Here is a 13242-nt window from a genome sequence, read left to right as displayed (position 1 = left end):
CTTCTGTCTTGTGAGATGGCATGCACAGAGCCTGGCATGCACCCCTTTCTGATCGCAGAAGGCCAACCTCCTAGCAGGCACTGGGGGTCATGCTGGCAGCTGAGGTCAGCATTGTGGGGGCCCCAGTAGGGCACGATATGGACTGTTCATCCCTGCCTATAAGGCCAACATGGTGACTGGTTGAGGACACAAGGTGACCCAGGCAGGCCCCTGGGAAAGCAGGCTCCCACATGCTGAGCTGGCTCTGTGTGTCCTGGAGCTCTGGGGTCCAGGGACCAAGCTGAGCTGTTTGTTTCCTAACTAAAGTGCTTAGAATCTCCAGAAAATTTCTAAACTGGAAGGCTTCTTCCTCTATTCCTGTTGTTTTTTTTTTTTAAGATTTTATTTATTTATTCATGAGAGACACAGGCAGAGGGAGAAGCAGACTCCATGCAGGGAGCCCGATGTGGGACTGGATCCTGGGTCTCCAGGATCATACCCCAGGCCAAAGGCGGCGCTAAACCGCTGAGCCACCCAGGCTGCCCTCTATTCCTGGTTTTTAAAGAATGCTGGTGTAGGCCGTCCCCTGTGTTGAGACAGATTTCCTGTTCACATGGATTGTACACAGGCTGGCTAAGAGCAAGGCTCTGGTTGAACCTGACCTGGGTCTGAATCCTGGCTCTCGGGCAAGTTACTCACCTCTTGAGCCTCAGTTTCCCCACCTGGAAAGTGGGCACAGTAATTGTGCCAATCTCACAGAGCTACTGCAAAGGTTAATTGAAGAGATCTGTTTAAATGCCCCACAGATAATGAATGCTTAGTGAACTTTGAGCAATTCTGACATTCATGATGTCAGTGGCTGGGAAGGATAAATGAGATCTGTCTGACATATCTCTCCCGTCCCTCAACTTCTGGGTGTCTCTTAACCTTTAGTCTTATTTGGAAGTGAGGGTAGACAGTTTTCCTTTACCTTGGTAAAGGTAATAATAGTAATGATACATAGTAATAATAATAATCATTGCTGTTATTTATTGAACACAGTATTTGCTGTGGGCTGTTGCAGGCAAGTAGCAGCTCTGGTGGGCATCCCCCACCCTCCACCCCAGCCTGGGGGAGGTTACCTGCCAGGCTTCTGCTTGTCTTTACCCGTAGAGGTATCAGGCTCTGAGAAACCTGTTCTCACGGATCTGGGAGCGGTCTGGAGTCCATCCCGCTAAAGGGTGGGCCGGGGAGGCCTCTGCTAGAGCTGAGAACACCTCAGCCCTAGGGGAGGTTTTAGAATTTAGGGATTTACTGAAGTGAGAAGCTCTCCACCAAGCAGGTCTGTTTGAGGCCCAGCCAGGCCTAGGGGCAGATTTGCTCTGGGAGGATTCCTGAGAAAGGAAAGATGAAAATGTTCTGGAACCTTCTCTGTCTCTCTCTGCTTTGGGTGTCATCCAGCAGCCCCTTTCTCAGCTGGACTCAGAGGCAGGGTGCCCCCTACCCCTTCCTGCACCAACACACATGCCCAGCTACCTATGCTGGGCCTCACATAGGTGCCCAGCAAGATCAGGGCACTGCTGCCTCCTGTCCTGGGACATGCACCATTTGTTGTGTTGACTGGTTAAAATAAGGATATTTATTTATTCAGCTGTTCATCCAACGTGCATTTTTTAAGCTTCCACACGTACCAGGCCCTGCAGTGAAGATGACAGACAGGGACCTGCCTTTGCGGCGTTATAGTCCAGTGCAGGGGGCCAGATGGGGAACAAGCCCACAAGTGCCGGAGGACATGTCGGAGAGGAAGGGGCAAGAGGCCAGTGTGTGCGGACCTGAGAGGGGAGGGAGACGTCCACAGACCCTTCATGTTTAGCCAGTGGGTGACAGGATCATGTTATAGGTGCTGTGCCCTCAGGGTGGCTTCTCTCTGCAGGTACAATGCTGTCACTGGGGAATGGCTGGAAGATGAAGTTCTGATCAAGATGGCATCTCAGGTGAGCCGTCCCCAGCCCAGTGGGCACAGAGCTGAGTGGGCATTCTTCCTGAATAGACTTCTATTCCTGTTCCCTCCCCTTCACACTCACTTAATTGTTTTAACTAAAGGGCATTCTTTATATTATTGTGTATTTATTTTTTAAGATTTTATTTATTTGAGAAAGAGACAGAGATAATGAGAGATAGTAAGAGACAGCAGGAATGGGGAGGAGAGGGAGAAGCAAACTCCCCACAGAGCAGGGAGCCCAATGCAAGGCTCGATCCCAGGACCCTGGGACTATGACCTGAGCCGAAGGCAGATGCTTTAACCACTAAGCCACCCAGGCACCCCTGTTTTATTTGTTATAATAATTTTATTGAGATATAATTCATGTACCATACAACATACCTATCTACACTGTATGGGTTCAGTGGTTTTTGGGTTTAGAGTTGTACAACCATCACCATGATCAATATAGAACATTTCACCGTTTCTAAAAGAAATCTCATACTTACCCACCAGTAGCCAGCTACCAATCCCCAGATCTCCCCCAGCCCTAGACAACCACTAATCTAACCCATCTCTGTAGGTTTACCTATTCTGGACATTTTATGTATTTATCATACATCACAAGTTGAACATACCTTGGCACTCTTGTCAAAAATCCATTGACTTAGGCATCCGGTAGCTCACTTGGTTAAGCATCTGCCTTCGGCTTAGGTCATGATGCCATATCCAGCTCCATGCTTAGCGGGGAGTCTGCTTTTCCCTTTCCCTCTGCTGCTCCCTCTGCTCCTGCTCGCTGTCTCTCTCTCAAAATAAATAAAATCTTTAAAAATATACCAGTTGGCTATAAATGCATATATCAGTTTTCAAAAATTGCGGGTCATCACTTAAACCTGAGTCATAAAAGGATTCAGTGGCTTGTAGCCATCCTTTTGGAAAAAAAAGAAAGAAAGAAAGAAAGAAAGAAAGAGAGAGAGAGAGAGAGAGAGAGAAAGAAAGAAAGAAAGAAAGAAAGAAAGAAAGAAAGAAAGAAAGAAAGGAAAAGAAAAGAAAAGAAAAGAAAAGAAAGAAATAGACTAGAAAATGGAGCACCTCCTGCATTGTCAGAAGCGGATGGTTTTGCAAAACTTTTTTCTCATGTATCATACACTCCAAAAAGGGTGTGGCTTGATGAACTTCATAAAGTGAACACTCTGTGTAACCAGTCGCCCCCGAAAGTCCCCCTCCACTTTGGTCACTACTCCCTTACCCCTGGGGGAAGCACCAACCCAGAATCTATTGCCCTGGATTAGTTTTGCCTGTTTGTGTACTTCCTATAAATGGAGCCATGCCGTATGTATACTTTTGAGTATGGCTGCTCTCCTCAGCATTTCGTCTGTCACGTTCATACTTGTTTTTGCTAGCCCTATAGTTGATAGAATAATAAAGAATAATAGAAGAGAACAACAGAATATATTCATTCTCGTTGTTGTATAGTATTCCATCAAGTGAGTAGACCTAATTGATTTATCCATTATACTCTCGGAGGACATTTAAGTTGTTTCTACTTTTTCTTTTTCTTTTTTTTTTTTTTTAAGATTTTATTTATTTATTGGAGAGAGAGAGAGAACCAGGGGAGGGGCAGAGGGAGAGGGACAAGCAGACTCTGCACTGAGCCTGGAGCTGGACATGGGGCTCAATTCCACAACCCTGACACCATGACCTGAGCTAAAATCAAGAGTTGGATGCTTAACTGACTGAGCCACCCAGGTGCCCCTCTGCTCTTTTCCTGTTATAGAAAACAGAAAAGCAGAGCTTTTCTGACATTCTTTGACATTCACTGTTACCCCTCTAACACCTTCACCCCCTGAGGCCTCTTCCCCTCAGCCATGGTGCGGGGAGGGTGGTCTTGTCATCCCTGAAGCCTCCAGGCTAGAAGTTCACTCAGGCTTTAGAGCTGAGGTGAAGGAGGGAGGGCCCAGGAATTTTAGGATTGAGATGAGGTCCAGGCACCGATTTGGTGGGTGATGTCCAAGTAGGGGAGTCTTCCTACCTCAGGACTGCTTCTGGGTAGGACACGGAGACTGATAACCGTCTGTGTGGTGTCTTTCAGCCCTTCGGCCGTGGAGCGATGAGGGAGTGCTTCAGGACGTAAGTGACTCAGCCTGGCTCTCAGGGCCCTGCCCAGACTCTCCCAAGCTCCCAAGAGTAGGGCATTGCAACATTTCTGGCTAAGAAGCTGAGACAGCAGCCTCTACTTTTTGTAGGCCAAGCTTCTATCTGGTCTCCTTTGGACCACACATTTGTCCTGGCTGTGGGGATGGGCTTGGGGAGAACATGGGAGTATCCCATTGACCTCTGCTCTGGTGTTTGGAGGCCAAAATATGTGGGAAAAGAGACCTTTAGCTATGTCCCTTAAGCCTCTTCCCAGCTCTTTGAAGGATACAGTGGGTCAGGCTGGGTCCCTGATGGACCCAAGTGCCCAGGCTGCTGAAGATCCTCTGCTGCTTCCCCAAAACCCCAGAAAGAAGCTCTCCAACTTTCTGCACACTCAGCAGTGGAAAGGAGCCTCCAACTACGTGGCAAAGCGCTACATTGAGTCTGTGGACAGGAATGTGTACTTTGAGGATGTGTGTCTACAGATGGAGGCCAAGCTCTGGGGAGAGGAGTATAATCGACACAAGCCCCCCAAGCAGGTGCGTGGTGCCCCTTCCTGCCACCTTCCCACTCAGGGCCAGGGACTGGAGACAAGGGCAACAGTGGTTCCAGTCACAGTTTCCCTTCACGGTCTTAACAGTGCCTAGTAACAACCATCCTCTATTGAGCATGATGGGCCAAACACACTCTTGCAAAGAGTCCTTTCTTCCTAAAAACAGAGCTCTGAGGCTGTTTGAGGTTAGGATGTTTTTATCCCATTTACAGATGGGATCTGTTAGTCAGGATTTTTGTTTGCAGATGTTAAAAACCCACTCAAGTGAGCTCAATACTAAAAAGGAATTTATTGCCTCATGTAACTGATAAATAGGGCTGGCCACAGGTATGGACAGATCCAGGACCCAACAGGATGTTGAGATTCTTCCCCCATCTCTAGCTGAGGTGTTCTTCTGTGTGGCATCACTCAGGCAGTTTCTCCACTTGTAGTGGTGTGTCAACCACTGGCACCTGCAGGCTCACTTTCTGTCTTCTCAGAAACCTTGGTGGCATGACAATACCTGATTTCCCAGAAGTTCCAATGAAAGTCTCAGAACTGGGTTTCATTGGCTCTGACTAGGTCAGGTGCCTGTTGCTGAGCCAATCACAATAGCCAGGGGAGGGAATATGCAGATTGGGTAGGCCTGAGCCATGTGCTCACCCTTAGAGGCAGCAGTGTGGGTCCTTCCCCCAGACTATGTAGCCTGAAATTGGTGGCTCCCAAGAAAAAGCAGAAGGAGGGAAGGATGGATAGCATGTCTGCCCTCTGGGAGCCCCAGGTTCAAAGGGGTTAAGTGACCTGCCTGTTTGGGAGCCAGGGCTCAAATCCAGGCATTCCAGGCCCCTGCCCAGTTGGCTCCTTCACTTGAGTCCCCAGGTTGTTTAGTGACCCTGGGGCAAGCAGAATTTCCTGTTGCTTGTAGGCATTTGAGAAACAGCACTCCTTGTCTCTACCCTGGCCAAATTCATAGCTTAGCTCTCCCATTGTTTGAATACCTACTAGATAATATGACACTGTCTCCTGGGCACCTCGGGAGAGCCACACTTCCAAGAATCCAGCAGAATTTATTGAGTACCTGCTGTTTGCATGGCTTTTGGTTAGGTACACTTGGGGTAGACACAAGAACCCACAGTCCCCACCCATGGGGTCTGTGACCTCCTCAGTAATTTGCTACATGCCGTTTAGCCTCCTATCTCTTCCTCCCTCAGCTTGTTCCTGCCTCAGGACCTTTGCCCTGCTGTGCCCCGGCCTGTATCATTGTCATTGCCTCTCTCCACCACCCCAACCTTGCATGATTTGCTCCTTCTCATAGTTCAGGTCTCAGCTCATATGTCACCTTCTCAGCAAGGCCACCCCAGGCCATCCTAAATGAAGTAGCCCTTCTACTACTGTCCTCTGTCACGGCCGTCTGTCTATTCTAGTTTCTTTTGTTTGGAAGCTGTTAGCGCTGTCTAAAGGAGACTTGTTCCTGTAGTTAATATTTTGGTTGCCTTTCTCCCCTAGGGGCAGGGATTTTATCTGTCTTGTTCACTCTATCACAGTGCCTAGGTGCTCAGTAAATAATGTGATTGGCTGAATTGAGGAAGGGAAAGGCATGTAGTTGTCCAAGGGGGAACCGGCCATCCCTCCATGGCTGCACACCTCCAGCTACCCCTCCCCCAGTGAGCCCACTGGCCAAGCAAATGGCCCAGCCATAGATTTCCTTGTAGGGATAGAGCCAGTATTGGGGGTTGGAACTTCTGAGAACCAGCTGCTCCTTCCCCTTAGGCTGGTTCTTGGAACTGAGGCCAAGTTTGGGGACGCTCTCAGCTCAGGATGTCTTCAACCTTTGCAGCTGTTGTCTGCCTGTCTAGTGATCCAGCCAGATAGTTTCTTGGATGGCTATTTCCCTGGGAAACCCAGAGCCTTCTATACTAAGTGTTGTTAAGGGGGGGATGGGGTGCCATGGGTTGTGTTTCAGGTTTTACCAACCCCATTTTACAAACCATTCATGGGATTTACACATTTCCTTCTACATATAGATTAAACCTGTACTTGGTAAAAAAAAAAAATTCAGCAAGGAATGTCTAAGTTCCCCATAATTCCCCATTGCAAAGAGAGACTCACTCTTTATAGTTTACTGTATATTGCTCTAGAGTTGTATCTACTAGTAATATCATTATTTTTTTAAGATTTTATTTATTTATTCATGAGAGACACAGAAAGAGAGGCAGAGATATAGGCAGGAGAAGCAGGCTCCCTGTGGGGAGCCTGATATAGGACTTGATCCCAGGACCCCACTATCACAGCCTGAGCCAAAGGCAGATGCTCAACAACTGAGCCACCCAGGGGCCCCTTCTAGTAATATTAATGTCAGCAAGTGTTGATGGACTCTTTCATGTATCACCAGATTTCATCCTCACACTAAGTGTGAGATCCCCATTCCATAGTTGAGGAAACTGGGGCGCAGGTGGTCTACATTCACAGTATTAGTGTAAGACACAGGCTAAGCTGCTTAGTGTACAGACCCATAAATGAGTGCTAGCGCAAAATGGTTTCCTTCTTTCTCACCTGACAGTCCCACTTTGGTGGGGTGCTCAGGGTGCGCTGGTGCCTCACCTCCTTAAGTCATCTAGAAGCCTGGTTCCTCCTGTCTTGTTACTCTGCCTTCCTGTGGGGTGTGGCCCTGGACCATGTGACCTGGTTGGCCTCACTGGCAGATGTCCGCTCTACAGCCTCGGGAAGGCCAGAGGAGGAGGGTGCAGGCTAGAGTTCCATCATCATTTCCCATTGACTGGGCTTGATCACATGGCCACCCCTAGCTGCAAGGGAAGCTGAGCCCCATCATTCCCACTGGATGGCCGTACATCCTGTTGGAATTCACATGGGCTTATCTGAGTCCCTCTGGGCTGCTCTAACAAAATACCACGGACCGAGCAACTTATAAATAACAGCAATGTATTGCTTACAATTTTAGAGGCTGAGAAATCCAAAATCAAGGTGCCAGCATGGTCACATTCTGGTGAGGTCCCTCTCCTGGTCTACAGCCAGTGCCTTCCTCTGTGTCCTCACTTAGCGAAAGTGCAAGGAAGCTCTGTGTGGTCACTTTTATTGGGGCACCAGTCCCATTCATGAGGGCTTCTTGCTCATGACCTAATCCCCTCCCAAAGGCCCCACTGAATACTGTCACCTTTGAGGGTTAGGATTTCAACATATGAATTTGGAGGGGGGCACATTTAGGCCATCACAGGGGTTTTCATTCTTCGAAGGAAAGGGGAGAGTGGATTCTGGGGACAATTGGAAATTTCAGCTGCAGAGAACTGATAACTAATGGAGCCAGGGTGGGAGCCCAGGCAGGCTGGCTTCTCCCAAGCCCTCTGCTCCAGCCTGCCATCGGAGGGGAGTGCCGCCTGTCTCTTGCCTGACCTGCTCCCCACCGACCAGGTGGACATCATGCAGATGTGCGTGGTAGAGCTGAAGGACAGACCAGGCAAGCCGCTCTTCCACCTGGAGCACTACATTGAGGGCAAATACATCAAGTACAACTCCAACTCAGGCTTTGTTCGTGATGACAACCTGCGTCTGACACCACAGGTGAGGCCCCTAGATGGGAGGGTCCCTGTGGGTATGAGGTCTCCCCTCCAAAGTGTCCTCAAGTCTCATGAGACAACCCAGCCAGCTTCTGTGAGCAGACCTAAGGTACCTGCAGGATTAAACAGGCCCCCTTCCTTTGTCTTTTCCTCTATACAACCTTTCGTGGCAAGGAAGGCCCCACTACGGGCAGAACTGGGGTGTTACAGCCCCTTCCTTGGTGGTGGCTGACCTGTGTCCATGTAGGCTACACCCTGGTCTCTTGCAGTCAGTCACCTTACTCTTCCTGTCTCCCCCACTCCGCCCCAACCCCTAGGCCTTCAGCCACTTCACATTTGAGCGTTCTGGGCATCAGCTGATTGTGGTAGACATCCAGGGTGTGGGCGACCTCTACACTGACCCACAGATCCACACCGAAAAGGGCACTGACTTCGGAGATGGCAACCTAGGTAGGTGGGGAAAGCCAGCTCATTTCCGTGGAGACTGCAGTCCTTCTGCCCCCCCCAAATCTCCCAGCTCTTTGGACACCCAGGGAAACCAGCTGAGGTGGCAGGTTGGCCTTTCCAAGATGGTGGGGATGGAAGCTTGGGACACCTGACGCCTGCCACTTCAGCGGATTTGACGCCTGCTCTTGCCACATTTATGGTGTCCCTCACTGCCCTGCTTCTGTCACAAAGCAAAGTGGTGCTCTAGACTCCCTTGCTCTGTCTACAGGTGTCCGGGGGATGGCACTTTTCTTCTACTCTCATGCCTGCAACCGGATTTGCAAGAGCATGGGCCTCGCTCCCTTTGACCTCTCACCCAGAGAGAGGGACGCAGTGAATCAGAACACCAAGTTGCTGGTGAGTGCCCAGGGGGAACCTGCTTAGCCCTTCTGCTGTCAAGCCAGTAAGCTATGCCTCTCTGTGATGGTAGCCTAAGCCCTGTGATACTTACTTGAAGAGTTCCAGGGACAGAAGGACCTCAACCCCCTCTGTGCCCCTCATCCCTCCCAGATCAGTGCACAAAACCCTTCCAAGTGTCCCTATTAACACAATAACTGGGGTCTGCTTGATTGGACCTATTTTGACCAGAGTGAGGAGACCAAGAATGTATAGATAGTGAGAGGTGTGTGGTATGTGTATTCACATGACATGTTGACAAATGGCTGAACTAGACTTGGACCTGGCTCTTTGGGCACCTTGCTGTGTCCAGAATGTACCCACTCCCTCTCCTATTACCTTGATCAGATGCAAGAAATTGTTGGCAAAGACCAGCTTGGGATTCTGGATGCATGGCAGCAGGCATTCCCCAGCTTAGGGCTGTAGAGTTGTGATCAGCACTTTGGGAGTGCTGGCCAGCTTTGAGCTCTTATGCCAGATGCCCCTTTTTAGAGGCCTTTGGGTTAATTTCCCACTGGTTGTTTTTAGATTTTGTACCAGTCCCTAAGCAGGCATGTATGGGAGCTATCAACTGAAAGGGCCTCAGGGTTCAGGTGAATAATATGCTATTGGAAGAACCCTTCACTCCCCAGAAGGTTCTGTGTGACACGGGTGTCCCTATTAATTCTCCAGCAGTCCGCCAAGACCATCTTGAGGGGGACAGAGGAAAAGTGTGGGAGCCCCCGAGTCAGGACCCTCTCTGGGAGTCGCCCTCCCTTGCTCCTTCGCCTTTCAGAGAACTCTGGAGATGAGAACATGAGTGATGTGACCTTTGACTCTCTCCCTTCCTCCCCATCTTCGGCCACACCACACAGCCAGAAACTGGACCACCTCCGTGAGTGACATTTTGGTCCTTGGTCATCGTGCTTGGAGGGGACAGGAAGCAGAAAGAACACACTAAACTGGCTTTTGCTTATGTTAGGAAATCAGACATGTTAACCAAAAAGGGTCACGGCCCAGATGGTTTTATGAGTGAGTTCACTGAATACATTTTTAAGACGCAAGTCATCCAAATGCTATAAAAACAACCCCTATTTTAGAAAACAGCATAATATTTTTCAGTGTGTTCTGTGAAACTTGCAAAACCTTTATACCAAAATTTAACAAAATGGCAAAAGAAGAAAACCTACATTCCAGCCTCACTTATAAATACACAATATAGGAATTCTAAGTAAGGTCTGAACAGAACCGTTAGTATCCTAAAAGAATAGTCTGTCATAATCCAATAGAGTTTTTACAGGTTTCTGAGAGTTATTCAGTGTTAGGAATCAATGAGCATCATGAGTAGGTCAGAGGATGAAAGCAGAATCATTATTCCCGAAGTTGGAGTGAGAGTTTGCTGATGTGGACGTGGGATCTGCAGGAAAGAGGGGAGGCAAGGCTGCCTCTAGGAGATGGCACCCTTGAAGAACTTCAAGGGTGGTATGGCCATTTATGCAGCTGGGGAAAGCCACGGAGGAGCACAGGATGAAGATTTTAGTGTCAAATGTCAAAGAAGCCTTTTAGCCCTTACCCTGAGAAGACTTTGGGTATAGTTTAAAGCAGGATTTGACAGCCTTTTCTTAGAAGGCCAGAGAGTCCATCTTTTAGTCCATCTTTTTTACTCTGTAGAACATATGGTTTCCACATTAGCAGCATGAATGTGGCCATAGGCAGTACTCAAATGAATAGGTGTGGCCTTGTTCCAATAAAGACATTTGAGTTTTATGTTCCAGGTAATTTTCACATATCTCAGGTTACTGTTCTTTTAATTTTTTCAACCATTTTAAAATGGAAAAACCATTCTTAAAAACCACCTAAAAAAGAAAACTAATCAGGTTTAGCTGTGGAAGCTCAGGGTGGGAGATAGAAACTGGAAACCACCAGGAAGGAGGTGGTTGGCTGCTAAGCCATCTGAGGCTTCCCCAACTTGTAGCTACTCATTGGGCCCCAAATATACGAATGGCTGTGGTTCCTTCATACCTGCACCTCACTGAAGGCCAACTGTGGCCCATGTGTGTGTGCTTCTATGCATATTGTGCAAGTATATTTGTATTACAGCTTTGCGGAGGCACAGAGGTTAACTCCCTGCTCAGGATCCCACAGCTGGCAAGTTGCAGACTCTGAATAAGTTTGTTTCTTATTTTTTTTTTTAGGCTTATTTATTTCACAGAGCAAGAGTAGGGGAGGGGCAGAGGGAGAGAGTCCCAAGCAGACTCTGTGCTAGGCGCAGAGCTTGATGCAGGGCTCGATCTCATGACCCTATGATCACGCCCAGAGCTGAAACCCAAGAGTTGGTTGCTTAACCGACTGAGCCATCCAGGCACCCCAACTCTGAATAAGCTCTTAAGGAAGAATTATAGCCCCCCTGGTGCTGACAACATTCTTCTCCTATTTTTGCACCTTCTTAAACAAATTTAAAATGGGGGCATCTGGGTGGATCAGTTGGTTGGGCATCTGCCTTCAGCTTGGGTTGTGATCCTGGGGTCCTGGGATCAAGTCCTGAAATGGCTCCCTGCTCAATGGGGAGTCTGTTTCTCCCTCTTCCTCTGCTGCTCCCCTCTGCGTATGCTTTCTTGCTGTCTCTCAAATAAATAAAATATTTGAAAAAAAATTTTAATGCAAAAAGGCCTGTTGGCAGGTGCATTCAGCTCTCAGCTGTATGTAGTTGGTCTTTTAAACAGTTCTAGTGTTAGAGCCAGTGCATTATCTCTGTTTTCTCTTGCCCAGATTGGCCTGTGTTCAGCGACCTTGACAGCATGGCATCCCGAGAGCATGACCATCTGGACAACCACCGGGTAAGCTGGAGAGGGACTGAGGGAGCAAATCTAGGAGGAATGGACTCACTGAATCCTCAGATCCGGAGGGAGGCAGCCCAGGTCTACTCCGGGCACTGCTCAAAGGGCACAGGGGATTGCAAGTAACACACAGCCTCCTGCCCAGGGCAGTGGTATCATCTGAGAGGAGCTGGATCCATTGTAGTTCCCAAAGATGGTTAGAGATGAAGGAATCCAAATTACCAATAGTGCAACCTTCTGGTAAATGTCAAGCAAGTTCAGCCCTGGGGTGGTCTGGTTACAAGTATGTGTGGGTTGCTGTCCTGGGGGAGGGAACTATCCTGGGTTTCAGACAAGTAACTTTATAGCACAGTCCAATATGATGCTCTCAGGCTGGAAAAACAGGACAGGTTTCCAGCGGCCTCTGGCGGCTCTGTGGTAGGAAGCTAAAGCATCGCATTTGCATTCATGAAAACCTATATTACAGGTCAAAATAAAAACTTAGGGGGGCATCTGGATGGCTTAGTTAAATGTCTGCCTTCTGCTTGGGGCATGATCCTGGAGTCCTGGGATTGAGCCTCGCATTACATTGTGCTCCCTGCTCAGCAGAGAGCCTCCTTCTCCCTCTGCCTGTGTCTCTGCCTCTCTCTGTGTCTCTCATGAATAAATAAATAAAATCTTAAAAAAAAAAAAAAAAAGAAACCAGAATATTTTTTCAGTTCACACAGAACAAAAGCCTTGGGGGAGGTGGAAGAGAAGTCTGTAGGTGAAGGCCTTTTCAGGATACACAGCTCCTTGGGGTGGGAGGATCCCTGGCCAGACCAGAGACCAAGGATTCCATTGTAAATGTTTGCATGCCGCACCCCACACCCCCCGCAACTAAGACAGTGATCCATTTACGCTGGTGACACCAAGATTCTTTTATTTTTTTAATTTTTTTTAAAGATTTTATTTATTCATGAGAGACAGAAAGAGAGAGAGAGAGAGGCAGAAACACAGGCAGAGGGAGAAGCAGGTGCCATGCAGGGAGCCCGACGTGGTCTCGATCCCTGGTCTCCAGGATCAGGCCCTGGGCTGAAGGCGGCACTAAACCACTAGGCCACCAGGGCTGCCCCTCTTTTATTTATTTATTTTTTTTAAAGATTTTATTTATTTATTTGAGAGAGAGAGAGCACAGAGAACATGAGCTGGGGAAGGGGCAGGAGGAGAGGGAGAAGCAGACTCCCTACTGAGTAGGGAGCCTGATACAGGGCTTGATCCCAGGGCACCGGGATCATGACCTGAGCCAAAGGCAGACACTTAACTACTGAGCAACCCAGGTGCCCCACCAACCTTCTTTTAAATATATATTTATTAAAGTAAAGGAAAAATGGCTTATCTATAGAG

The 13242-nt window shown here is 48.4% G+C and overlaps 1 protein-coding gene across 3 annotated transcripts in view; it reads left to right on the top strand.

Moving 5' to 3' along the window:
• Nucleotides 1–13242, top strand: part of EEF2K (eukaryotic elongation factor 2 kinase) — a 64353-nt gene that overhangs the window by 34660 nt on the left and 16451 nt on the right. For 2 of the 3 annotated variants that reach the window (XM_041749058.1, XM_041749060.1), the window contains exons 4-11: nt 1892–1952; nt 4032–4069; nt 4443–4614; nt 8034–8183; nt 8497–8629; nt 8895–9022; nt 9734–9935; nt 11810–11877. In XM_041749058.1, the coding sequence (XP_041604992.1) occupies nt 1892–1952; nt 4032–4069; nt 4443–4614; nt 8034–8183; nt 8497–8629; nt 8895–9022; nt 9734–9935; nt 11810–11877 (952 nt within the window). The remainder of the gene's footprint in view (nt 1–1891; nt 1953–4031; nt 4070–4442; nt 4615–8033; nt 8184–8496; nt 8630–8894; nt 9023–9733; nt 9936–11809; nt 11878–13242) is intronic. The other variant, XM_041749059.1, reaches the window with a different exon arrangement.

This window comes from Vulpes lagopus, chromosome 3 (assembly GCF_018345385.1).
Source record: "Vulpes lagopus strain Blue_001 chromosome 3, ASM1834538v1, whole genome shotgun sequence".
Lineage (NCBI taxonomy): Eukaryota > Metazoa > Chordata > Mammalia > Carnivora > Canidae > Vulpes > Vulpes lagopus.
This window is presented reverse-complemented; position numbering and strand designations above follow the sequence as displayed.